General features: G+C 38.9%; 1 protein-coding gene across 4 annotated transcripts in view; it reads left to right on the top strand.

Annotated features, from left to right (window-relative positions):
* DOCK7 (dedicator of cytokinesis 7) overlaps positions 1-24311 on the top strand; it is a 170803-nt gene extending 146492 nt beyond the window's left edge. For 2 of the 4 annotated variants that reach the window (XM_070746051.1, XM_070746049.1), the window contains 8 exons: positions 1034-1048; positions 13776-13901; positions 16534-16623; positions 18076-18312; positions 19062-19205; positions 21266-21372; positions 22493-22660; positions 23868-24311. In XM_070746051.1, the coding sequence (XP_070602152.1) occupies positions 1034-1048; positions 13776-13901; positions 16534-16623; positions 18076-18312; positions 19062-19205; positions 21266-21372; positions 22493-22660; positions 23868-23910 (930 nt within the window). In that variant the 3' untranslated portion in view covers positions 23911-24311. Of the gene's footprint in view, positions 1-1033; positions 1049-13766; positions 13902-16533; positions 16624-18075; positions 18313-19061; positions 19206-21265; positions 21373-22492; positions 22661-23867 lie in introns of all 4 variants that reach the window. The other 2 variants (XM_070746052.1, XM_070746050.1) reach the window with 1 other exon arrangement.
* Positions 24312-26235: the final 1924 nt, after the last annotated feature.

Here is a 26235-nt window from a genome sequence, read left to right as displayed (position 1 = left end):
TCCGTCCCTCCAGTGGAAGATTTTTCTTCCTCGCCAGAAGAAGGAAGGAAATCCCTCAGTGCACTGGGGAAACAGACCTCAAACCCTCCATCCCTTCTGCTTGCAATCTTCCCTGCTGTCTTCTTTTGATTTCACCATTCACTTTCTGGGGAAGCCAGTAGAGAAGATTGCAAATGTCGATCACATGATTGCATTTGTTGAACAACATTTGTTATAAACAACATATCATAAATGTGAACAGGTTGCTAAGCACCTGAAATGCAATCATGCGATGCTACAGGGGGGATGAAGGCCTCACCATTTATGATGGCTTGGAGGCGCTTTGTAGGCTGTAAAGTATCAGTTCTGAGGCCTTAGTAAATACAAATGGTCGTAAAATGATCACTTATAAGTCAAGGACTACCTCTACCTGCATTGCACAACAAACACTGCATAAAAATTATTGTATAACTCATTTCTCCAGTCTTGCATTAACCTGAATGTCAGGCTGAAATAGTAAATATGTTGCAGCAGTAAGAGAAGTTTCATCTTCTCTCTTGATTCTCAGACCTTTATAATAAAAAAGAAGAAGAAAAATTGGACACACACCAACATGCTGTGTGTATATATAGAGCAGGAGTTTATGTACATTTGCCAATGCAATGGGGCCCAAGGATGTAATCCCAATATTCCCATCATTAAACCTTTTAAGCCACTTTATGTTGGGTATTTTCTTTATCACATTCCCCATCAAATTTCACAATGAACAGAAAAGAGCAGATAGTTAGAACAGAATATCTATATAGGAGGCAGACATCCTCTGCAGAGTTAGCCTTCAATGCATTCAGCAAAAATATCTTATAACCATAGGTTCTTCTTTTCCATAAGATGTTTTTTCTGGTGAAATTGGGGGGGGGGACTGCTAATGTAAATACATGGTACCTAAAAAGCATTAAACTATTGTAGATGTATATTGCTTTATTGTTGATGGCATGTCAAGAAAGTTCTGCATTTGTTTCTATTACATACTTTTTTTTTACTTTTTATTATACAGAGTACTGGCTGGGAGGTAGGTAATGTTTTAGCTAGTAAAAAAGACTAATAGATTGGTTTGATGCCTCCTGCCAATGCTTTGCCCGCATATGCTAGTTGTGGGTGTCTGTTGCTGTCTGCTATTGATTGACCTGAATTAATTAACCAAAAAAGTATTAGTAAAACTGTTGTGGTCATTTTAGACAATTTAGGTAGTGCATGAGTTATGACACTAATGAGGTTCTTTGCAGAATGAACCATTTTTTTATCATTGTGAGCCTGTTATTTTTATTAATTTTATTTCTCATCTATGTTGACTTAGATTATCATTTCTTTCTACCATGTTCTTACCCCCAACACAGGGGTCGATTTAAGTTCTAACGTTCAAGGAGTTGGGATGCAAAAGTGCATAGGTTTACTCATATCATAACACATAACAAGTATTTATGAATTGTATGTACTTGTCTCTTGTACAAAACTGAAACAAAAACCAAATTAATTCAGATTAACACTTAGCTCCCAAATACCTAGAACATGGGTTTCAAGTATCCCATTGAGTAAATGTATTTGTGTTGATAATGTGATACATCATTTCAATGTCTCTAGTACTTTTCAAATTACATTATGATCCAACATAAAATTTGCAACCTGTAAAAGTAGCCACACAAATCTAAATTTAACCTAACAGCTTTTATCTTATTCCTAGAACATTATTCAGTCTTATTTTTCTGGTAAGAGCCACAGTTAAATATTTAATAAATTAATACAGTCATTCATTTAGGTCAAAACTGGGGAGTTATGGTTAATAGTACCAAGCTACCGGTAATCAGTTTATTTGCTTACACAAGGGGCAAGCAAAATAACAGTTAGCAACACACTTTTGAATTGTAATTTGAGATCTTGATCTGGTACAAGCTTTCTTAGTTTTAGGTAGAAGTGTGATTTAATGGTAGAAATGAAAAATTAAACAATTTTTAAATAACCCAAATCAATAGAGGTCATATCAGTTTTATTTCTCTCTTTTATCATCAGTGGTCTTTTTTTTTTGCTGAAGACCAAAACTACTCCCCATATTGCCTTAAATTTAAATCAAAACAATGTTAATAGAATAAAACAAACTTCTCCTCCCTTCATGTTCTGTTAGCCATTCTTTGGAATTCTGAATGCTGAAGTCTAGTGTATCTGATAGATAGCTGTGAGGGGTGGCTAGTTTAAAAGAACAACCAAGATTGTCAGATTCAATTGTACAACCGATTTTGTTCTACCGCTAGTCCTTGACTTAGTGACCATTCAAAGTTACAACGGCACTGGAAAAGGTGACTTACAACCATTTTTCACACAACCATTGCAGCATCACAAGATCAAAATTCAGTATCCCAAAGTCTTGGGATCGCCTTTTGTGACCGTCTGACCAGCAAAGTCAATGGGGAAGCCAGATTCACTTAACTACCATGTTACTAACTTAAGAAATCCAGTGATTTACTTAACAGCAGGGATGAGTTCCTCCTGGTTCAACCAAACTGGTAGTGACACGCTGGTGACGTCACAACGATGTCACTGACCCAGTTCAGTCGGTGCTAGTCAGTGGGCACTGCTATCTTTAATATATATATATATACACTGCTCAAAAAAATAAAGGGAACACTTAAACAACACAATATAACTCCAAGTAAGTCAAACTTTTGTGAAATCAAACTGTCCACTTAGGAAGTAACACTGATTGACAATCAATTTCACATGCTGTTGTGCCCATTCAACTTTGTACAGAACGAAGTATTCAATGAGAATATTTCATTCATTCAGATCTAGGATGTGTTAGGAGCCGAGTTGGTGCAGTGGGTAGAGTGCAGTATTGCAGGCCACTAAAGCTGACTGCTAGATCTGCAGGTCAGCAGTTCAAATCTCATCACCGGCTCAAGGTTGACTCAGCCTTCCATCCTTCCGAGATGGGTAAAATGAGGACCCGGATTGTGAGGGCAATATGCTGGTTCTGTTAAAAAGAGCTATTGCTAACATGTAAGCTGCCCTGAGTCTGAATGAATGAATTAATAAATGAACAAACAAACAAATAAATTGTGTATATATTGAGCATGTGCAAAAGCTGAGTTTCCAGCACTGTGCATGTGGTCGCAATCTTGTTTTTGACTAACTCCCCCTGGATTTTTTGGCCCTGCACATGCGTGTCTGCGCCCATGACGTGCGCCCACAAGGCACAGGAGGAAGCGAACCGACAATGAAGTAAATTAGAACCCAGTCCTGCTTAACAGCTGTTGCAGGCAAGGTCGTAAAATGGGGCAAAATTCACTTAACAGACATCTCGCTTAGCAACAGAAATGTTGGGCTCAATTGTGGTCATAAGTCAAGGACTACCCGTATTTCATAATTTCAGGGACATCAGTGCATGTATACCCTTCAAATAGAATACAGTAGTACATCTAGATACGAGTTTAATTCGTTCCAGAACGGAGCTCGTATGTCGATCAACTCGTATCTGGAACAAATGGCTTTAGACTTTGTTTTTCCCCACGGAGATAACCAGAAGCAAGGATTCTTGCGCCACCTAGTGGAAGCTCGGCTCGTATCCTGAATTTGAGCTCGGGTTTGGAACAGAAATTTACCTCCCGTCGTGGCTCGCAATTTGGAATACTCGCATGTGGAGCAGCTCGTATCTATAGGTACTACTGTACAGAGAAATTCAGCAGATGTAACTTTTCTACACGAATCTTTCAGACAGAAAAGGTGGAAACTTTCAGAGGCTACACACTTTTTTCATTGGTTGGGTTAAAAATTTTGCAGGTTTAGGTGCAACATGTCCATTTGATTGCAGTTTACCACACATTGGTGTCTCTCAACCTGGGTCCCTTTAAGATGTGTGAACTTCAACTTCCAGAATTCCTGAGCTCATGATGCTGGCTGGGGGAAATTTTGGGAGTTGGAATCCACACATCTTAAAGTGATCTAGGCTGAGAAACACTGTCCTACACTACACCCATGAAAGTGATATGCAATTTGAACTAATTAAATTAATTAGTAAAAATATAATATTTTTTTGTAAAAAATTCTTTCAATTTTTGCTTTTGTGGAGAAAGCCCCTCCGTTTGGCGCATGAGTTGCCCTCTGCTCCTTTGGTATTTTGCCTTTTTAATTCCTGATTGTGTTGTGTTCCCCTGGAATCCACTGCATTTAAGCACGCAGGTCCTGAATTAATATCAGTGAAAACTCATTGCATGTGGCCTCTTTATAATTGTGTGGAATATGTGCTAATAAAATGTTGATCGTCCTCTGAACATTAATGCCAGCATCTCGTATCCAAATACTTATTGTTCATGCGGAGAAGTCGTAGATGAGATTTTTAAAAATCTGCACCTTCGTTTGGTGTTGCAGAAGTTAATATATTAGTTGTTTTAATCAGTCCCTTCTACCCATAAAAATGTACTGTGAAAATAATGTTTTCTTCTTTTTCCTGGCTTGTGATCCTTTATTTTGATCGTTCCCACTGCAGGACTGGGTTCTTTAGAACTTTTGCTTAGGAAGGCACTTAGCAAATAGAGGCAAAGATACTTAGAGCACATGAGGTCAGACTTCCTGGACCCATGGCCATTCAGCCTCAAGAAAGACCCTCATGGATTCAGATTTTGTTTTGAAACCCAACATGTAACTTGGCAGCCTCACAGAAAACCCAAGTATGGCCACACCCCGTCTACTTAGGTAGTTTTTGACTTAACGGCCATAATTGAACCCTAAATTTTGTTGCTAAGTGAGGCAGTTGTCAAGTGACTTTTGCCCCATTTTTCCATCTTTTGTGGCTCAATTGTTAAGCAAATCACTGCCGCTGTTAAGTGAATCATGCAGTCATTAAGTGAATCTGGCTTCTTTTATTGACCATTTGTTGGAAGCCGTCCGGGAAGGTTACCCAGATGGAGAGCAAATGACGCCAGGACAATAAATACATGCCAGTTAAATTTTTGGTCACGTGGTCATGCTTCAGTGGTCTTAGGTGAGGAAACCGCTCATAAATCACATGTTTCTGTGTTCTTTTAAACTTGAATGGTGACTAAAGAATGGATCTTTATAATTACAAATATGGAGCTTGATCAGACTTTTATGACAGTTTAGCAAGAAATGATAAATGGTTCCTATTTATTACTACAAAACCTGGCTACTTTGGGGGAGATAGGGCCTAAGCACTATTTAATCTTTTACTTTTCTCACTTTTGACATAACAAGAAATCAAAACATCTGCCATCCTAGTAGCAACATCTATTCCTAGGAGTTACATATCTTTTATAAAAGGTTTCCCTTTGAAATTAATACAGGTAGTCCTCAAGTTGCAATAGGCCAGTGACTATTCAAAGTTACAACAGCACTGAAAAAAGGTGACTTATGGCTATTTTTCACACTTATGACCATAGTAGCATCCCCATGGTCACATGATTTATATTTGGATGCTTGACAACTGACTGCACTTTATGATGGATGCAGTGTCCCAGGTTCACCTTTTATGAACTTCTGGAAAGCAAATTCAACTTCTGGAAGCCAGATTCACTTATCCACCATGTTTCTAATTTAACAATTGCAGTGACTCAACAATTAAGAGCAAGATCAAGAGCAACATGACAAAATATTATTTTACTGAAAGAGTAGTAGATCCTTGGAACAAACTTCCAGCAGACGTGGTAGATAAATCCACAGTAACTGAATTTAAACAAGCCTGGGATAAACATATATCCATCCTAAGATGAAATACAGAAAATAGTATAAGGGCAGACTAGATGGACCATGAGGTCTTTTTCTGCCGTCAGATTTCTATGTTTCTATGTTTAACAAACGTGCCCAGAAAAGTCACAAAATGAACACATTTCTCAGCAACACAAATATTGAGCTCAATTTTGGTCACACGTTGAGGACTTCCTGTAGTTGGCACAAATCTGTTGCAAGAGACAAACAGATACAGATGAAGCGCTCCCAGTTCTATGGCTGTGCAGTGACCAGTTAATGGATGACAGCCTAAGGGGAGTCTTTTCAATGTGTGTGATGCTAAATCGACCCCTGAAATACTACCCTCTCCTCAATTACAGTTTTAATATAGTCAAGGAATGTTTTATTGCATGGTAAAACACACCCATGGTTTATGTTCTTGTCCACTGCTTTGCACTTGACATATCCTCTTGCTGGATATTTCTCCCAATGTGGCCTTTAACCCCCCGTTGCATGCTTTTTAGCCCATTTTCATTTTGTAGAATGCTTGTTTGCCTTTATTTGCTGCCAAATGCTGCTTATTTGTTTTTTGATTTTCCTTAATTAAAATACTTTCTGTTCTCTCCTCTATTGCCCTGGTTGCTGATTCTCCTCCCCACTTTTACTATTGTCTGTTGTGGTAAGTTCCTACTAAGTTGTTGATGATTCTTAACACCATGGCATCTCTCAATAATTTTTTAAAAAAAATATTTAATCAAAGACTTATGCCAGCTCAGGGGTTTATGAAATGCCATATAAATTCTCTTCAATTGGGTTGGTGGGAAGGGAGGAATTTACCTCAGAGACTGATTGGGTCACCATTGATGAATGAGTAGGTTTTTTTCTCAAACAGTTTGGGTGGCCTTCAGAATTTGGGTTATAAATTCAAAAGCTGGATTAGATAGGAAATTGCTAGAACAAAACCTTTTGGCCTTAATCTTTCTATTTCAGATTATATTACTATAGTCTAAAATTATATATTTGAGAATATTTTCATCTACCTGTTCGAAACGACAGGAGTAAGATGGACAGTGATTTTAGTCATTTTTGGTGAAATAAACCCAGTTGGCAAAGCTTTTGGTCTATATGCAGAAGGAAAAAAAATTAAAACTTTACACCTAGCAGGTATTTACCATGCATAATAACATATTATGAACCCTTCATAAATCATGATGGCTGTATACCCGCTCTGCCAGATCTGTAACGACTCTACAGCGTTCACCTTCATTCTCTCTGCCTCCCAAGGACTATTATTTTTCTCAAAATAATAGACAAAAATGCTTTTATAATATCTTCCTTACTCATAACTGCATTTTGCATCTCTCAGAAACAAAGACCATGGAGTATTAATGTGTTTTATGGCTTGAAAGCAAGAGTTTTATTTTCGTGAATACCTTGGATCAATGTCAGAGTTTCCACATAGATAATGTTCTACATTCTGAACAATAACATTATACCCTACGGTGTTATTGCCCTCTTCCATTTTCTCCCTGTTTATGCTTCATTTCATTCCAGCATGTTTTATATTCACCCCATTCTAAAAATTTTTCCCAGGAATTGACCCATCAATGCATTCCCATCTCCCTAAATAAATGGAAGCTAAATGGAAAGAGACTTCCTTTCATTGCCAATTCCTAATTTGTCTTGGGTGACCATTGTTTTGGAATTATGGTAATCTGTTTGAAACTCATTATCATGGAATACTTCTAATTAATTACATGGCAGCAAGCATTTTCTTAAATCTTTCATGTAGGATAATTAGGGAATAAAGTTTAACGAATCCAAAACCCAGAAATTCAGCAACCTTTGGAGCATCAACAGATTCACTGTTCCGAATTGTTAGAGAACGTTACCTTAGCAACCTGATAAAGAAAGATGTACATTTGCTAGATACGGTAATCAAGCAGATATCTTACATTTATAAAACAAGAACAGTCTTAGGGTTTGTACAGTGGGTTGGTGTGTTTGAGGCCATTTTGTTTTCAAAGACCAAGCTAGGCCACATAATAATTAACTTAGAGCAGACTTGGGCTCTTAATGGCCCCCCAGGCTACATCTGGTCCTTTGATTGTCCCTGCCCAAGCCATGCGGATTGCTTTTATTTTGAAAGTGACTGCTATTTTCTCCTCCAATATACTTTTGGGCATGGGTACATGCATGCTTATTATGCACCTTAATGGCCTTATTGGTTCTGCATTCCACAATTGTCCTAGTTTCTGATGGGGCCCTTTGTTAATTGTCCATCCCTGGCTTAGAGGAACAAATGAATTGTAAGATTCCATCTGTGATAAGCCTTTTTCAGTGTAGGAGTAAGTAATGCCAGCTATAAAATTGCCTAATATTGACTAGCTCCTGCACTCTAGAGCAGTGTTTTTCAACCAGTGTGCCACGGCACACTAGTGTGCCGCGAGACATGGTCAGGTGTGCCGTGAAGCTCAGCAAGAGAGAGAAAGAGTGAGAGAGAAAGAAAGCAAGAGAAAGAAAAAGAAAGAGAGAGAGAGAAAGAGAAAGAAAGAAAGCAAGAGAGAGAGAAAGAAAGCAAGAGAGAGAAAGAAAGCAAGAGAGAGAGAAAGAAAGAAAGAGAGAGAGAGAAAGAGAGGCAAGGAAGGAGGGAGAGATAGAAAGAGAGCAAAAGAGAGAGGAAGGAAGGAAGAGAAAGAGGGATGGAGAGAGAGGAAGGAAGGAAGAGAGAGAAAGAGGGAGAGAAATAGAGCGAAAGGGAGGAAGAGAGAGATAATTTTTTTTGTCCAAACTTTTTTTAGCCCCCCCCCCATTCTCCCCCGCACAAGGTGCCCCATTATTTTGTATATGTAAAAAATCTGCCGCAGCTCAAAAAAGGTTGAAAATCACTGCTCTAGAGAACATAAGGAATGCAGGGGGGGAAAAGCAGTTACATTGAATACCATTTTAATACTGTAGGGCTATATGTGTGTGCAGTACTTTCTATATACTGTATACCGGTAACAATATGACAAGCTTTTTGCCTCTATTGTGTAAACAATATTGCTTGTGGCAGAAGCTTTCTTCTTGTTTAAAATTGTTAAAGTAGACAGTACATTGACAGTCGCCCTAAATAACTGTTCATGCTTTGAGCGATTTTATATTTTCTTTTTCCCTGATACCACCCGCGAGACAAAAATGTCTTGCTGTATTTTTATCTGATTTTACACTCCCTAAAACAATTTTCAGATTGTCCATTTTATTTCAATGTTATATTAATACTTCTTCTTCCCAATTGCACAATTCCAGGATAGGCAATAATAACTGCAGGAAAAAACATAACATGCAATTAAATATACACTAGCACGTGTTTGCTATCTTCACAGTTCATAATAATAATAATAATAATAATAATAATAATAATAATACCATTTTACTTCTACTGTATGCTTGTTTATTGACCATAATCTTAGACTTATTGTGTTTCCCAAAACAGCTAGCAGTTTAAAGTTCTGAAAACTGACTTTTTAACAAAGACTTCTTGTCTGCTCATGCAAATATTATTTGGATTTAGAAAATACAACAGGTCTAAATCTTTGGTTTTTAAGAAGTCCATGCTCTTAGAGTCAGATAGCACTGTAGAATGCCTCTTCTTTAACAATTTCCTTATGTCATAAGGATATCCATCTAGTGCAGGGGTAGGCAAAGTTGGCTCTTCTATGACATGTGGACTTCAACTCCCAGAATTCCTGAGCTGGCTCAGGGATTCTGGGAGTTGAAGTTCACAAGTCATTGCCTACTCCTGATGTAGTGTGTACCCACACCCAGGAAGCGTGCAGAGGTAATCTTTCAGAACTAGATACTTAAGATTGCACACAAAACCAACCCCTAGCTCCCCAATTATTCTCCCTTTCTCGGCCATGCCCTATCTGCTTCTCTCATTCTGTTATTTCTTTTTGACCATATCCATCCATCTGTCAGCGGAGACATCTAAATTCTAAACTCAAAGCTAGACCAAGGCCTCGTGCAGCATTAAACTCCGTGGATAGCCTTTTACTGAAAGCAGTAGCCAAACACCCAGTATACTTCACAGAGCTGAGTTTTACTTTTAAATTGTGTTTGTGCAATATGAGTATCTGCCATTTTCCCATGGTAAATTATATGTTTGATGAGCCTGGACAGATGATCCTGGACACAGCTTGGAAATGAAGAGCATATAGCTTTTTCGTTTAGTAGATTTAAATAATAATAATAATTAGGGGGCATATGTTGTCTGTATTTTATCTCCCCATGAGTCTCTGGGTAGAATAAAAAATGTAAAACTAGAAAACATCCTCATTGTAGCCAGACATCTCTTAAATCCTGTTTGTAGAACATGATCTTATACTGTAAAATTCATCATTTTTATAACAAAAAATTGGGGATATATGAGGATCGAGAGTGACCACTTTTTTGCATTTGCACAAGTAATTATACTTTAAAATGATCCAATTAAATATATTATTAAAAATACATCTTCATTTAAGCCATACAAATATTTGATTTGTGGCCTTAGAACTACACAAGATAGAAATAGTATCAATGTCCTTTTTTGTTTGTCCAACTGTTTAATTGACAAACAAGTCTAAAAGCTTCATCTGTGTTCACACTTCCAATCCTGGTATTCGCTTAACAACCATAGATTCACTTAATGTCCAGGATGACCTTCATAAAAATGGTCATAAAATCAGATCCAATTCAACTTACGACTGCAATGATTTCAGACATAAATTTTCATCGTAGTTGTGGTTATAAATTCAGGAGCAGTTGCTTGACAATTTTGACCCATAAAATGTGAAACTTTAGCCCCTTTTTTCAAATTATTTCACATTATAGATTGGTGGGCTTTTTCAGAACTGCCATGCCATGGTATGTAAATGCAATCAACCTATTGGATTTAGCCACATGTTTTTAAAAAATATGTATCTGGAAGTATGCAAAGGGTAGCTTTTATCAGTAAATTCAAATCACTTGATACTTGTTACCAGTACTGAAGTAGTGTTGGAAGAAATGAAAGATGGCCTCCTCCTCTAAGGCTGAAGGCTGAATTTTAAAATGCCAGTTTAAATTTATGTGGCTAAAACTTTACACATCAAAGTTCCATCAATGCAAGACAGAAAATTAGTTTTTCTACTTATGTGATAAGCAAACATTGTATTGATTCTATGTTGTGTTGCCCATTTCCCTTCTCTTATCAAGGCAAATTAGCTTATTTTCACTGACAATCTATCCTAAGAAGGCTTAGCATAAAGAAATTGCACAAGACATTTTTGTGCTGTAAATATTGTTACTGAACTTATGTGACTTCAAAGAAGTGACCCCTACCTCTAGCTGGGGCTGTTGCAATTGATGGTGATGAAACCCTATTTTCTAAAACAAGAGTTCTCCAAACCTGGCAACTTTCAGATTTGTGGATTTTAATTCCCAAAGTTCCTCAGCCTACCATGCTGGCAGAGGAATTCTGGGAATTGAGGTCTGCAGCTCTTAAAGTTGCCAAGCCAAGTTTGGAGATTCCTGCTCCAAAAGGAGGAAAGACACCAAAAAGTATTGGAAGAACAGGCCTGGCTCCAATCTTGAATAGTAATTTAATTAATACTTAAAATTTTAATTGTTTGAATGATCAGTTCCTGTACAAAACGACAATAGGCAGCTGCTTTCCCCTCAAAGCTTTTTGCAAATTGCAGTCTGAGTATCATTATTATTATTATTATTATTATTATTATTATTATTATTATTATTATTTACATTTGTTCGCCGCCCCTCTTCGTAGACTCAGGGCGGCTCACAGCAGTAATAGAAAACAATGTATAATACAAATCTAATATTTAAAAACTAAAACCCATAATTTAAAAACATGCACCCAACATACCATACATAAATTATCTCAGTTCCCCCATGCCTGACGGCAGAGGTGGGTTTTAAGAAGTTTACGAAAGGCAAGGAGGGTGGGGGCAATTCTAATCTCCGGGGGGAGCTGGTTCCAGAGGGCCGGGGCCGCCACAGATAAGGCTCTTCCCCTGGGTCCCGCCAGACGACATTGTTTAGTCGACGGGACCCAGAGAAGGCCAACTCTGTGGGACCTAACTGGTTGCTGGGATTCGTGCGGCAGAAGGCGGTCCTGGAGATATTCTGGTCCGATGCCATGAAGGGCTTTATATATTCTCTGTTCAGGCTAAAGCTGGAAACTAAATGGAGGCTTGGTTTAACTATTTTCTCCTCTATTCAATGTATTTAGAAACATAGCAAAGGGAACCTAGTTCAAAATATTTCCACGTGGTGGTGTTTTTTTTAAAGAAAAGCGAGAAAGGTAATGCACAGAATATAATTGTGCCATGAGAGTTAAGGTGAACATTTGGAGTTCTTTTGTCAGCTATATTTGTTCGAGCAGTGTGATCTTTTTGTGAGGGAGGAAATTCCAGGATTGGTAACCTTAATTTCAAACTCTGTGCTACTATGTGTCTTTCAGTTACTTGTTGTCTTTATAAAAGAGTGCACTTTTCAGTTTTGCTGCTATAAATCAGGGATAAGCATTCTGGTGCCTTCCAGATGCCTTCCATTGCAATCTCTACAATCCATGGTTAGTATGTCAATGGTCATGGATTCTGGGTATTGTAATCTCAATAGTCTGGAAAACACTAGTTACTATCCTTGGCATTAGTGTTGCTTTGATTAAATGCCCAAGTGAAAGGAACTGCATGGGAACCTATAAAGAATAAACAGGATATTTCACATTCTATGGAACTCTGCACCCCATGACCCAAGTCCCCCTAGACATGCATATGTTTTTCATGGCACAAAAGGAGAATTGGCAGGCAAACTCCTTAAACCATAATCATCATTCCTATACTGTATAGAAGATAGAGTGATTACTTGTATCCCTTGCAGTGTTGGCAGTGCAAATTTTATTACTACAAATAGAAGAATTTCAGCTGTCACTGATATTTGAGCTGCAGGCACACAGTATAGATCTCAGGAATAGTGGTTGGAGGAAGTTTGGTGACTGTGTAACTAAAATCACCATCCTAAATCAGGGGATGGCAAAGTTGGCTCTTCTATGACATGTGAACTTCAACTCCCAGAATCCCTGAGCTAGCATGATTGGCTCAGGAATTCTGGGAGTTGAAGTCCACAAGTCATAGAAGAGCCAACTTTGCCTATCCCTGTCCTAAATCGTTTTCATTTCTTCTAGAACATAAAATTATACTTGAAAACAACTCAAGTGTTACCATGGCATTCTTCTCTCTACATTACATATAGAACCAAGCATTACATTTGACATATTGAGACAATGCCATGTTCATTGCACAGCAAAGTGGAGCTTCTTTAAACCAAGGTTGCTGTTTCAGTATTTGGCTATTGTTTTAAGAGAAGTTACAAATAACAATCATTACACACTTACAACACCTCAGTATTTTTTTTTTAATGCAGCAAACCACAATAGTGCTAAACTGGAAACACACATAATGACATCATACAAAATGCAACCATTATGTACTCATGTCTGTGAGATATACTTAGTAAATCAGAACATTTGATTGATGGCATCTTTATGTATCTTTTGTTATCTGGCTCCCTGTTTCCCATGATGCCTATTTTGAGTTGACCTAGTTGAACATAGTTCATAGACTGTAATGTGCAGATTCATTCTGAAGTTATTCAAACTTGTAGAATTTAGAAAAGTATCTTCCAGTAAAAGTAGAAATAATAGTTAAAGAAACTTACCTATTTTTAAGGAACCCTCTTCAATTGATAACGCCTATTATCATCTAAATTCAGGCCATTAAAAGTTATTCCATTCATCCTATGCAGAGCTAAGCCACTGGGTTTTTTTCTCCCAATAATGCATGAGATTCCCATAGGTCTCATAAGTGTAATATTTTAATTTTGAATTTTGCCTTTGTGATGTAACTTGTATAAATTATCACTAGTACTTTTGGTTAGTTGACTGTTGCTGTTTTATCCTGGCATGAGGTTGTATTTTAGAATTTAAAAATAATAAGTACTTTACATTAAATATCACATAACTTTATATACTTTAGGATGGTAAGCGAATGTTTGGTACATACTTCCGTGTTGGCTTTTATGGAACTAAATTTGGAGATTTGGATGAACAGGAGTTCATGTACAAGGAGCCTGCTATAACAAAACTTGCTGAAATTTCTCATAGATTAGAGGTGAGATTTCCTGCTCAAGCTGAGAATATTTCCCTACATTAATAAAGATTTTAAACTGTTATGCTTTATTTCTTTTACTGTATTTAAAAGAAGTTTTAACTGCTAGTTTTAGTAACTTTAGTTTACAATGTTTTGTCAGTTACCTTCATGATCTAGTTGCATTGAAATTTGGGGTATGTATATCAACCAATATTGTTTATTTAAAAAATCCTCTTTATCTGAATACAATAATAGCTCATGCTTTTCACCATGCTGATACGTGCTATGGTCAGTGATGGCAAACCTATGGCACGCATGCAACAAGTGGCACATGTAGCCATATTAGTAGCATGTGTACCAACTAGCTGATTTTCAGGCCTTCTAGGCCCATTGGGAGTCAGGAAACAGCCTTTTTATAGCCTCCAGGGGTGAGGAGGCTCTTTTTTTTGCTCTCCTCAGGCTTCAGAGTCTGGAGAGGGCAAAAATGGCCTCATCCCTGGAGGTCCACTTGAGGCGGGAAATGGCCCGTTTGCTATTAGGAAATGGGCCATTTCTGGTCTTTGGAAGGCCTCTAGGGTGGAGGAAGGCTGTTTTTGCCCTCCCCCAGGCTCCTAGAAAGGTTCTGAAGCGTGGCATTATGTGTTGGGAGTGGGAGGTGTCACATTAACATGCGCAGGGCTCCTCTCCTAGAATTATAGGTGTGGGCACGCACTCGTGTGACTATCCCTCCCCTCTTTTGGCTACTGGACCAAATAGGTTCACCGTTCCTGCTATAGATAATTCTATTTTGTTTATATGAGGATTAGCAGTGGGAAAATGTTCTGTATATGAATACTTTGAGTCTCTAGATGAAAACACAGGATATAAATCAGACAAACTATAGTTCATTTATTATTCAGAATGGGATAAGAAGAAAGCATAGTAAGAATGAATAATAATTAATAATAATAATAATAATTTATTAGATTTGTATGCCGCCCCTCTCTGAAGACTCGGGGCGGCTCACAACAGACGATAAAACAATATATATAGGCACAAATCTAATATTAAAAAAAAACAACTAAAAACCCTATCATAATTTAAAAACCAAACAGCACATACATACCAAACATAAATTATAATAAGCCTGGGGGAAAGGTGTCTCAAATCCCCCATGCCTGGCGGTATAAGTGGGTCTTAAGTAGTTTACGAAAGACAAGGAGGGTGGGAGCAGTTCTAATCTCCGGGGGGAGTTGATTCCAGAAGGCCGGGGCCGCCACAGAGAAGGCTCTTCCCCTGGGGCCCGCCAGACGACATTGTTTAGTCGACGGGACCCGGAGAAGGCCAACTCTGTGGGACCTTATCGGCCGCTGGGATTCGTGCGGTAGCAGGCGGTTCCGGAGGTATTCTGGTCCAATGCCATGTAGGGCTTTAAAGGTCATGACCAACACTTTGAATTGTGACCGGAAACTGATCGTCAGCCAATGCAGGCCACGGAGTGTTGTAGATACGTGGGCGAATCTGGAAAGCCCCACGATGGCTCTCGCGGCTGCGTTCTGCACGATCTGAAGTTTCCGAACACTTTTCAAAGGTAGCCCCATGTAGAGAGCGTTGCAATAATCGAACCTCGAGGTGATAAGGGCATGAGTGACTGTGAGCAATGACTCCCTGTCCAAATAGGGCCGCAACTGGTGCACCAGGCGAACCTGGGCAAACGCCCTCCTCGCCACAGCCGAAAGATGATGTTCCAATGTCAGCTGTGGATCGAGGAGGACGCCCAAGTTGCGCACCTTCTCTGAGGGGGTCAATAGTTCCCCCCCCCAGGGTAATGGACGGACAGATGGAATTGTCCTTGGGAGGCAATACCCACAGCCACTCCGTCTTGTCTGGATTGAGTTTGAGTTTGTTGACACCCATCCAGTCCCCAACAGCCTCCAGGCACCGGCACATCACTTCCACTGCTTCGTTGACTGGACATGGGGTGGAGATGTACAACTGGGTATCATCCGCATATTGATGATACCTCACCCCATGCCCTTGGATGATCTCACCCAGCGGTTTCATGTAGATATTAAATAGCAGGGGGGAGAGGACCGACCCCTGAGGCACCCCACAAGGGAGAAACCTAGAGGTCGACCTCTGACCCCCCACTAACACCGACTGCGACCGACCGGAGAGGTAGGAGGAGAACCACTGGAGAACAGTGCCTCCCACTCCCAACCCCTCCAGTCGGCGTAGAAGGAGACCATGGTCGATGGTATCGAAAGCCGCTGAGAGGTCAAGAAGCACCAGGACAGAGGACAAGCCCCTGTCCTGGGCCCGCCAGAGATCATCCATCAACGCGACCAAAGCAGTTTCCGTGCTGTAACCGGGCCTGAAACCCGACTGCTGAGGCCCTAGATAATCGGCTTCTTCCAAGGACCGCTGGAGTTGGAGCGCCACCACTTTCTCAACAACCTTCCCCATAAAGGGAAGGTTGGAGACTGGACGGTAGTTATTAAGCACGGCTTAATAACTACCGTGAAGCTATAGAGATAGGAAACAGTGCTTTCAGATCAGATAAAACGCTTGGGTTTATAACAGGTACTGTATATTCCAGTTCTAAATCTGGGAAAAAGAAGTCAATTATTATGATATTCTATTCGGTTCCTAATATCATGTTTATCATTTTCAGGGATTTTATGGAGAAAGGTTCGGTGAAGATGCTGTGGAGGTTATTAAAGATTCTAACCCTGTTGACAAGTGCAAACTAGATGCCAATAAAGTAAGATATTAATTTCTGACCAAACATTGTATTTTAGGCTTTGTCTCAATGAATATTTTAGTGTTAGAAATGGCCTATATCTACCCGATTACCTCTCTCAAGAAAATAAGGATAACAAATTGTATTTACACTTTCCCTTTCAATCTAGATATGAATAGCATGATTCAGGAATGAAATTGAAAAGGAAGAATAAAACTTCTCGTCCTCAATGTATGACCACAATTGAATCCAAAATTTATGTTGCTAAATGAGAAAATTGTTAAATGAGTTTTGTTCCATTTCACAACTTTTTTTTGCCACATTTTTAAAGTGAATTTCTGCTGTTGTTAAGTTAGTCAACATGGTTGTTAAGTGAATCTGACTTTCCCATTGAAGACAGAAGGTCACAAATGGTGATTGCATGATTTTGGGATAGTGCAACCATAATAAATATGAACTGGTTGCCAAGCATCTGAATTTTGATCACTTGATCCTGGGGAATATAAGTGTGAAAAATGGTCATAAGTCACTTTTTTCAGTGCCATTGTAACTTTAGACTGTCACTAAATGAATTGTTGTAAGTCAAGGACTACCTGCATTAGATACATCACGAGACCCTGAGACCCCACACCCCACCCTAAGGAATTTGGACTGGATTTATCCCAGAGTGATAATGTACAGTTGCGGAGGATTCTGGTATGGTGGTATGAAAATATGTTTGTCCATTTTTGATTCTCTGAATGGCTGTATATTTTTCTTCCTGAATCAAACATTTCTTGCAGATCTTCCTGATACGGGATGAGAACCTGATTGAACAAATGATGCTGTTTGGCACGTGCTTCCTTTATTTCATGAAACAAAGTTATCCAACCTGGGCCGGTGTGAAAAAAGAATCATCCCATTAGATTCTGTAACTGTTTGCAACTTCTGTAAACATCTGTATAGGCAGCCTTAAAATTATAACTATTCATTTAGTGACTGTTTACAGTTACAACAGCACTGGAAAAAAAGTGACTTATGACCATTTTTCATGTTTACAACCACTTCAGCATCCCCACGGTCACATAATCAAAATTTGGTCACTTGGTAATTAATTCATATTTATGACAGGGTCATGTGGTTATCTTCTGCAACCTTCCATCAAGCAAAGTGAGTGGTGAATCCAGATTCACTAACCACATGTTACTAACTGAACAACTGCAATGATTCATTTTATAACTGGGCCAAAAAAAGGTAAAATGGGGCAGAATGCACTTAACAAGTTGTTCCTTACAGACAACAACATTTGCATCCTTTTAAACTACTCTCTAAAAGGAGAGACTTCTTCAAAGAAAAGTCCAGTTGGGCCATGAAATGCTTGTTTCAGAATGAGCATGTGGGAAAGGACTTTTTCCAGCATTAATAAAATCTCTCATTTCTATGATCAGTTATGTTCTAACATTCTGTTGCTGATCATCTGTTTCCCTTCCCCAGGCGTATATACAAATCACTTACGTTGAGCCCTACTTTGATACTTACGAAATGAAGGACAGGATAACCTATTTTGACAAAAACTACAATTTGCGTCGATTTATGTATTGTACTCCGTTCACGTTGGATGGCAGAGCTCATGGGGAGTTGCACGAACAGTTCAAAAGGAAGACTATCTTGACCATATCCCATGCTTTCCCCTACATTAAGACAAGGATAAATGTCATTCACAAGGAAGAAGTAAGTCTGGTACTTTCATTATACTCTGCCTTGAAGAAAGATGAAAGGGCTAGATGATGAAAGAAATGATGGACAATGCACTTAATACTCATAAATGTACTTAACAAGTTATTTTTAATTTGGTGGCATCTTCCTAAGCCTTTGAGAAAATGGCCTATGCTTTATTTGCCAACATTTTTTGCTTCTGTTTCTATTACCGTATTAACATAGATTTATATGACTGTTGAATAAACAAGGATCCTAAATTTATAGAAGCTTATAATTTAAAGTATGATGAAGGGGGATGAAGTAGAAGAAAGAGTGAAGTGAAAGAATGCACTGTTATCTATTTGAATCTTACCTGTATTCTGTAAACTGTGATTAAAATAAACCACAATGAACATAGTCAATCATCAATATCTCGGCATCATCAATTAGCAATTAGAATCCCTGGCCTACTAAATGGCCCTGATTTTTTTTTACAGGGTATTTTTCAGATTGTTCATGTTTTCTACTGTAGAAAACTAGTATAGGGCATTAGAAAATTAGCTGAAACATGAGATGGTCTCCTGGGACATTTGACAATAGTGATCACCTGTTTAGGTACAATTGCTTGGTATCCTTCTGCCCTAACTTTTTAGTAATATTCTGCACTGAGTAATGCAGCCGAAGGGGAGTAATCCAAATATTTTATTCTCCTTATTTATAAAATAAAACCCCTGCCAATGTCTTAATGCTTTCGCACATCTCTTGGGTCTTTATTTTGTTAGATAATTTTGACACCAATTGAGGTTGCCATTGAGGACATGCAGAAAAAAACCCAAGAATTGGCTTTTGCAACCCATCAAGACCCAGCAGATCCAAAGATGCTCCAGATGGTGCTTCAGGGTTCAGTGGGCACCACTGTAAATCAGGTAAGAATATAGAGCGTCATAATGGGTTCGAAGGCACAGCAACTTAGATATTTGCATGTTAGAGTAGAGTGTACTGTTGAATATAGCTGTATTTTGATGGCTGCATGGTAGACTTTAAAAGGCATGCAGTATTAGATCATTAGAATAATGGAACAAGGTATAAAACGGATGATTGGACCATCATTTTGATCTATCAAATGCATTATGTAGACAAACTGTAACTTACCGTAATCTGCGGGACAGAAATGAGTGGAAACTGCTATTGAATATGTCTGAGCACAAGCTGGAAATTTGAATTTATGCTCCCATAATCATTTGCAGATGTGATACATTACCAGACAATCTTAGCATAGTTCAGATTTCTTCCTGTTAGCATATATAGAGGTGAAAAGAGTGGGTAATTTTCTATTGTAGAATGGTTTACATTCTTGCCCCTGAATTGCTTGGAAATAAGAATACGCAATTATTATTGCTTGGCAAAAGGTAAAATTTCAATTATGTTCATCCCTAAAGAGCCACAATAATCCAAGATCCAGTTGGCCTCCGCTGGGAAAACCTAGTCCTTTGCCCAGGTCTTTTGGAGGGAAGAGTGAGACTCCTCACTTTATCATGCTTACAATTTTTTATTTCATTGTACAGTGATCTCTCGGTTAGTGCGGGGGTTACGTTCCAAGACCTCCCGCGCTAACCGATTTCCGCGTTATACTGGATGCGGAAGTAAAAACCACCATCTGCGCATGTGCGCCATTTTTTTCATGGCCGCACATGCGCAGATGGTGGAGTTTGCGTGTGGGCGGCGGGGAAGACCAAGGGAAGATTCCTTCAGCCGCCCAACAGCTGATCTGCTCCGCAGCGCGGGAGCAGCGAGGAGCCGAAGATGGGGTAAAGGCAAAGGGGAAACCCCATCTTCGGCTCCTCGCTGCTGCCGCGCTGCGGAGCGGATCAGGTGTTGGGCGGCTGAAGGAACCTTCCCTTGGTCTTCCTGCCGCCCAGGCAAAGGGGAAACTCCAAGATCGCTTGCCGCTTGCCGCTTTGCAGCTTGGAGCCTTGCTTCGCCTCCTTCGCTGCAATAGGCAAGCGGCAAGCAGCAAGCGATCTTGAGAAAGAGAGAGAAAGGAGGGCGACTTGCCAGTCCACGCCCCCCTGGATGAACAGCCTCGCATGGCCCCAGCGCCGGGCTCCGCTGTTGCCTCCGCCCCCATTCGGCTCTGCAGCTGAGAGGCCTTCCCGGCAGAGCCCTCCCCAACAGCTCCCGCTGCCAGCGCAAAAAAGAAAAGAAAAAGAAATCCCCAAAAGAGGCAGGCACAAAGCGGGGGCACAAGGGGAGCTGCCCGGCAGAGGTTGCTTTTTTTCTTCTCGTGGGCAAGTGGAGGGGGGGAGAGAGAAGGGAGGAAGAGAGAGAGAAATGATAGAAAAAAGGGGAGAAAAAAGAGAAATGAGAAAATGATTGAAGCATAGTGACAGGAAAGAAAGAGAAAGAGACAGAGAAGTGACTCTTGGTGATGACGTATGACGTCATCGGGTGGGAAAAACCGTGGTATAGCAAAAAAACCGTGGAGTATTTTTTAATTAATATTTTTTGAAAAACCGCGTTGCAGCGTTTCGCACTAATCGAGACCGTGCTAATCGAGGGATCACTGTATATTTGATTGTTGAAGTCCACAGGCCATAAAGGGGCCATACCGGTAGTTGCCCAGCCCTGCTGTAATGAGTAGTGTCAGTAATATAACTAGGAAGTGTCTTTATGAATTAGTTTGTGGTTTTATATTATGAAGCTTTATTGATTTTTGCAATGTTGTGGATAGTTCAGAGTTATAACTTGATGTTTCTTAGCATCTTAGAACTGAAGTAGCATAATTTTAAATAAATAACAACACCTCAAATTAGTCCAAAAATACTCTTTCTCCCAATATACAGTATTAAAGGCAATTTACTCCTTTCACTATGATGCAACTTTTGTGTTGTCTAAGAGCTTTTGGTGTACAATGTTATAAAAAAATCTTACATTTAATTAAACATTTTATGTCCATAAAATTATTCTGTCCTCTTTTCTGTTTAAGGGACCACTGGAAGTTGCACAAGTATTTTTATCTGAAATACCGAATGATCCTAAACTGTTCCGTCACCATAACAAACTGCGGCTTTGTTTCAAAGACTTTACAAAAAGGTATTATGTCATTTCTTGTAAAGACCTGTACTTTTTTCTCCTGAGTTAAGAAAGAAAAAAGTGTGTGTGTGTGTGTGTGTGTGTTTGTGCTCATTGCTGTGTTTCTTATGTTATTTGAGTCCCTTTCCACTTTTCAGTCTAATGGGTAAGGAGGTACTTTCATAATACAATGCAGTACAATTCTGAGAAATCACTGAAATGTTAGTCTTTTTTTAAATGAAAAAGCGGAGTCATCCTTATATTCGAGTCAATTGCTACCGCACGAATCCCAGCGGCCGATAAGGTCCCACAGAGTTGGCCTTCTCCGGGTCCCTTCGATTAAACAATATCGTTTGGCGGGCCCCAGGGGAAGAGCCTTCTCTGTGGCAGCCCCGGCCCTATGGAATCAACTTCTCCTGGAGATTAGAACTGCCCCCACCCTCCTTGTCTTTCATAAATTACTCAAGACTCACTTATACCACCAGGCATGGGGGAGTTGAGACACCTTTCCCCCCAGGCTTCTTTGTATTTTGTTTCATGTTTGGTATGAATGTGCTGTTTGGTTTTTAAATATATGATAGGGTTTTATATGCTTCTTTTAATATTAGATTTGTTTTGTTATAATATTGTTTTTATTGTTGTGAGCCGCCCCGAGTCTTCGGAGAGGGGCGGCATACAAATCTAAATAATAATAATAATAATAATAATAATAATAACAAAAACAACAACAACAACAACAATAATAATAATAATAATTATATTTGTAAAATTTTGTGGAGGCCAGACATATAGTATAGAGTATACAGCACACCGGTTTCATTTCCCCCAAAAAATCCTTTCCATATTGGAAAAAAGACAATATCCAGAATTACTTGGTAGCAACTGTGCCAAAATATAGGGAAACTATAGTGTTGAAAAACTAGCTTCAACAGTACAGTATAACTAGCCACTCCACCCAGCCACCCCAAAAAAGCAAGCTGTATGGTTTTTATGTGAAATGGATTTTCAAACAGACATAGATTTTCAAACAGACATTATCTGGGAAGCTTAAGGATGAATGAATATAAATTGACAAAATGTTTAATATCATCTAATGTTTATGATCATTTGCTCACTTAAAATACATTGTAATGTGTTCCAGGTGTGAGGACGCACTCCGCAAAAACAAAAGCTTGATTGGTCAAGACCAAAAAGAGTATCAGCGGGAGCTTGAAAGAAATTATCATCGTCTCAAGGAAGCCCTTCAGCCCTTGATAAATAGAAAAATACCCCAATTATACAAGGCTGTTCTACCTGCTGCTTGTCACAGGTCATTCTAATGTAACATTTCACATTTTCCCCCAAAGGCCTCTTGAATGAAAAAAAAATTCTACCATAACTATATCTAATGTAACCTATTGGGAAAGATGGTGCCGTTTTCCACATAGGTAGTCCTTGACTAATGACCACAATTTCCATTGCTAAGCAAACTGAGTCACACCTAATTTTGCAATCTTTTAAGTGAATCACTGATGTTGTTTTAGTGAACCATGTGATTGTTAAGCTTTGCTTATCAAAAGCCTTCTGGGAAAGTCACAGGGTGATCATATGACCCCATAAATATATGCCACTTGCCAAGCACACACATTTTGATCACCTGACTATAGGGATGCCATGGAGTTCAAACGTGTGAAGAGCAATTAAGTCACATTTTTCAATGTCGTCATGACTTTAAACAGACACCGAACATTGTTTGTTTGTAACACAGGGTTACCTGTGTTTCATTTTGCCTGGCTCAAAGCCTGACCATCTTTTCCCATCTATTCTAAGTAAAAAGTAAGTGATTCCACAAAGTGGCAAAGTCCTCACAACTTCCTGCTGACCTCCAACAATCAAACTTAGAAAGTTGGCAGGAAATTACAAGTCCCAGGTGGATCACCAAAAGACCAGCAGTCAGATATTTGAGTCCCTGCTGGTCTATTGGTGGGAGAGGCAACATGAGAGTTTTGCTGAGGTGATGCAAGTGTAGCACGCACGTGAGAAGGGTATGTTTGGAAAGGGTGCCAAGGATGTTGGAGTTGCCAAGAAGGTGCAGCATGAGCACAAAGCTGCTAGGGTACAAGGGGGAGAGAGACTTGCGAACTTCCATATCAAGTTCTATATTGACTTTGCTTGTCGGAAGCTGGCAGGGAAAGTTGCAGATGGGAATCACATGACTCTGGGACACTGCAATAGTCATTAAGTGTGGCCCGGTTGCAAGGGCCTGGATTGTGATCATGTGATCTGAGAGGTGGTGAGACAGTCGGAACTTCAAGTATTGGCCCTAACTACTACTTATTCAGTGCCATTGGAATTTCAAAGTGTTGCTGAACATTTGATCCTTAACCAAGGGCTGCTTGCATTGTTTTAGTTGGGAGTAATTCTTCTAAGGAAGAAACACTTTGTTGCAACGGATTTTTATTCAATGGGCAAGAAATAAACTTGATTCTTTTGTTTAAGGCACAGTAGCTCATTTCATGTTTTTTTCCACCCTCCAGAGATTCCTTCAGCAGAATGAGCCTTCGCAAAATCGACATATAAGCACCTCAGAAGGCACTTAAAAGAGTTTTAAGGTACTGAAAAAGCAGGTTCAGTGTTATCAACACCAGAAAATGTGTGGAATTTGCTCTGGGCAGCTAACACATGTTCTTTTTGACTTGCATGGGAGCATTAAGTGGCCAAATCTTTCCTCCTGGAAAATGTAGTTTTAAAAGTCTGTTTTTGTAAAATCTATTGCCAACAGTATGAAAGTATTTTAAAAACTTTTTCTTTTTTTAATATTCAAAGGTACTCGAATTCATCAACCTTATTTATAGCATTCTGTAATGTGAGGTTTTTTTAGTTTGTATATTTAATTTATAATAGCATTTTAAAAAGCAAACAATTTTTAATATGTTTGTTTATATTAATGGTACTATTAAATATTTGAAATTTCCACTTTATTTCATGCTTTTTCTATTCATTGCCATGTGCAGTATATTTTTAAAAATATGGACATATTACTCTTGATTTATATATGCATGATTATTATATGTGAGCTTAAAATTATTAGGGTAGCTTGGAACATTTTAAATTTAAATTTGTACTTTCTAATATTTGGGGCTACTATAAATCAAACAGAAGGTCTGAGTTTTAGGTAAGACCATGGGTGAAATTCAATTTTTATTCCTACCGGTTTTGTGCGCATGGCATGGTGGGTATGGCAGCGGAAGGATACTGCATAATCTCCATTCCCTCCCCATTCCTGGGGGAAGGATATTGCAAAACATTTATTCCCATCCCACTGTGGGGCGTTTGCCAGTTCTCCAAACTATACTGTGTTCAGTTCTGGAGACCTCACCTACAAAAAGATATTGACAAAATTGAATGGGTCCAAAGACGGGCTACAAGAATGGTGGAAGGTCTTAAGCATAAAACGTATCAGGAAAGACTTAATGAACTCAATCTGTATAGTCTGGAGGACAGAAGGAAAAGGGGGGACATGATCGAAACATTTAAATATATTAAAGGGTTAAATAAGGTCCAGGAGGGAAGTGTTTTTAATAGGAAAGTGAACACAAGAACGAAGGGGCACAATCTGAAGTTAGTTGGGGGAAAGATCAAAAGCAACATGAGAAAATATTATTTTACTGAAAGAGTAGTAGATCCTTGGAACAAACTTCCAGCAGTCGTGGTAGATAAATCCACAGTAACTGAATTTAAACATGCCTGGGATAAACATATATCCATCCTAAGATAAAATACAGAAAATAGTATAAGGGCAGACTAGATGGACCATGAGGTCTTTTTCTGCCGTCAGACTTCTATGTTTCTATTCAAATTTTCCGCTACCATTTCTCCAGAATCTGATGAAATTCACCCCGGGTAAGACAATTTACAAATACATCTTATTTCCCATCTCTGCTAAAGTTTTATGCTAGAGCATCAGATTGAAAGAATATGAATTATAAAGTAACATTTAAGATATACAGTAGTCCCTCGCTATACCGCGCTTCACCTACTGCGGCTTCACTTCATCGCGGGTTTCTGAGGAAGTCGATCGGCAGATTTAAACAGCCCGCCGAACTCGATCGGCAGGTTTTTTAAAAAAAAAAAAAATCTAAAATTGTAAATACTGTATTTAAATACTGTATCTAAAATAAATACTGTGTGGGAAGGGTTTATAAACACTTAAAACAATGAAAACTTACCAAACAATTACAATATAAATACTTAAATAAGTACTATCAGTCGATAAATTCCCCATCGCGGATATCACCTATCGCGGCCAGGTCTGGAACGTAACACCAGCGATAGGTGAGGGACTACTGTAATCATATACTGTACTGTCATACCATATCCACTATTTTATTTACACATTTGAAAGTTTACCTTCTGGTTAATATATTTTTCTTCAGTACAAAATTATCCACTTTTATTTGTAATGATTGGAGAACTTTCTTGGCTACTTTCCAAGTGCCTCTGCTATGTGGACATAGGGAAGAAATTATCTGGAATGTTTGTCATCACAATTTTTATTCTGATCTAGCATATTTTAAGTTTAAAGTTTTATTTTGCCAGTGTTTTTCCTTAACGCCCAATTTTGTTTCATTTTGTTTTATTATGGCATTATGCTAATAATGGACATTCTCACCTCTCTTTTAGATAAAATTATTTCCAACATTCTGTTGAGTTGGAAAACAACAGAAATGGAGATATAATTATCTCCATCAAGCTTTACAATAAGTGTTCTGTTACCAACATGATCTACCACTGAAATTTGATGACAAATTATCATCAAATTCAAAATGATTCAGAAACTCAAATCACAGGTTTGGCACCTTTTAACAGCATCATCTTTTGGGACGTCTCTTCCCACTGTTTTGA

The sequence above is a fragment of the Erythrolamprus reginae genome, chromosome 3, assembly GCF_031021105.1.
Source record: "Erythrolamprus reginae isolate rEryReg1 chromosome 3, rEryReg1.hap1, whole genome shotgun sequence".
Classification (NCBI taxonomy): Eukaryota; Metazoa; Chordata; class Lepidosauria; order Squamata; family Dipsadidae; genus Erythrolamprus; species Erythrolamprus reginae.
The sequence above is the reverse complement of the archived record's forward strand: the minus strand, read 5'-3'. Positions and strand labels throughout refer to the sequence as shown.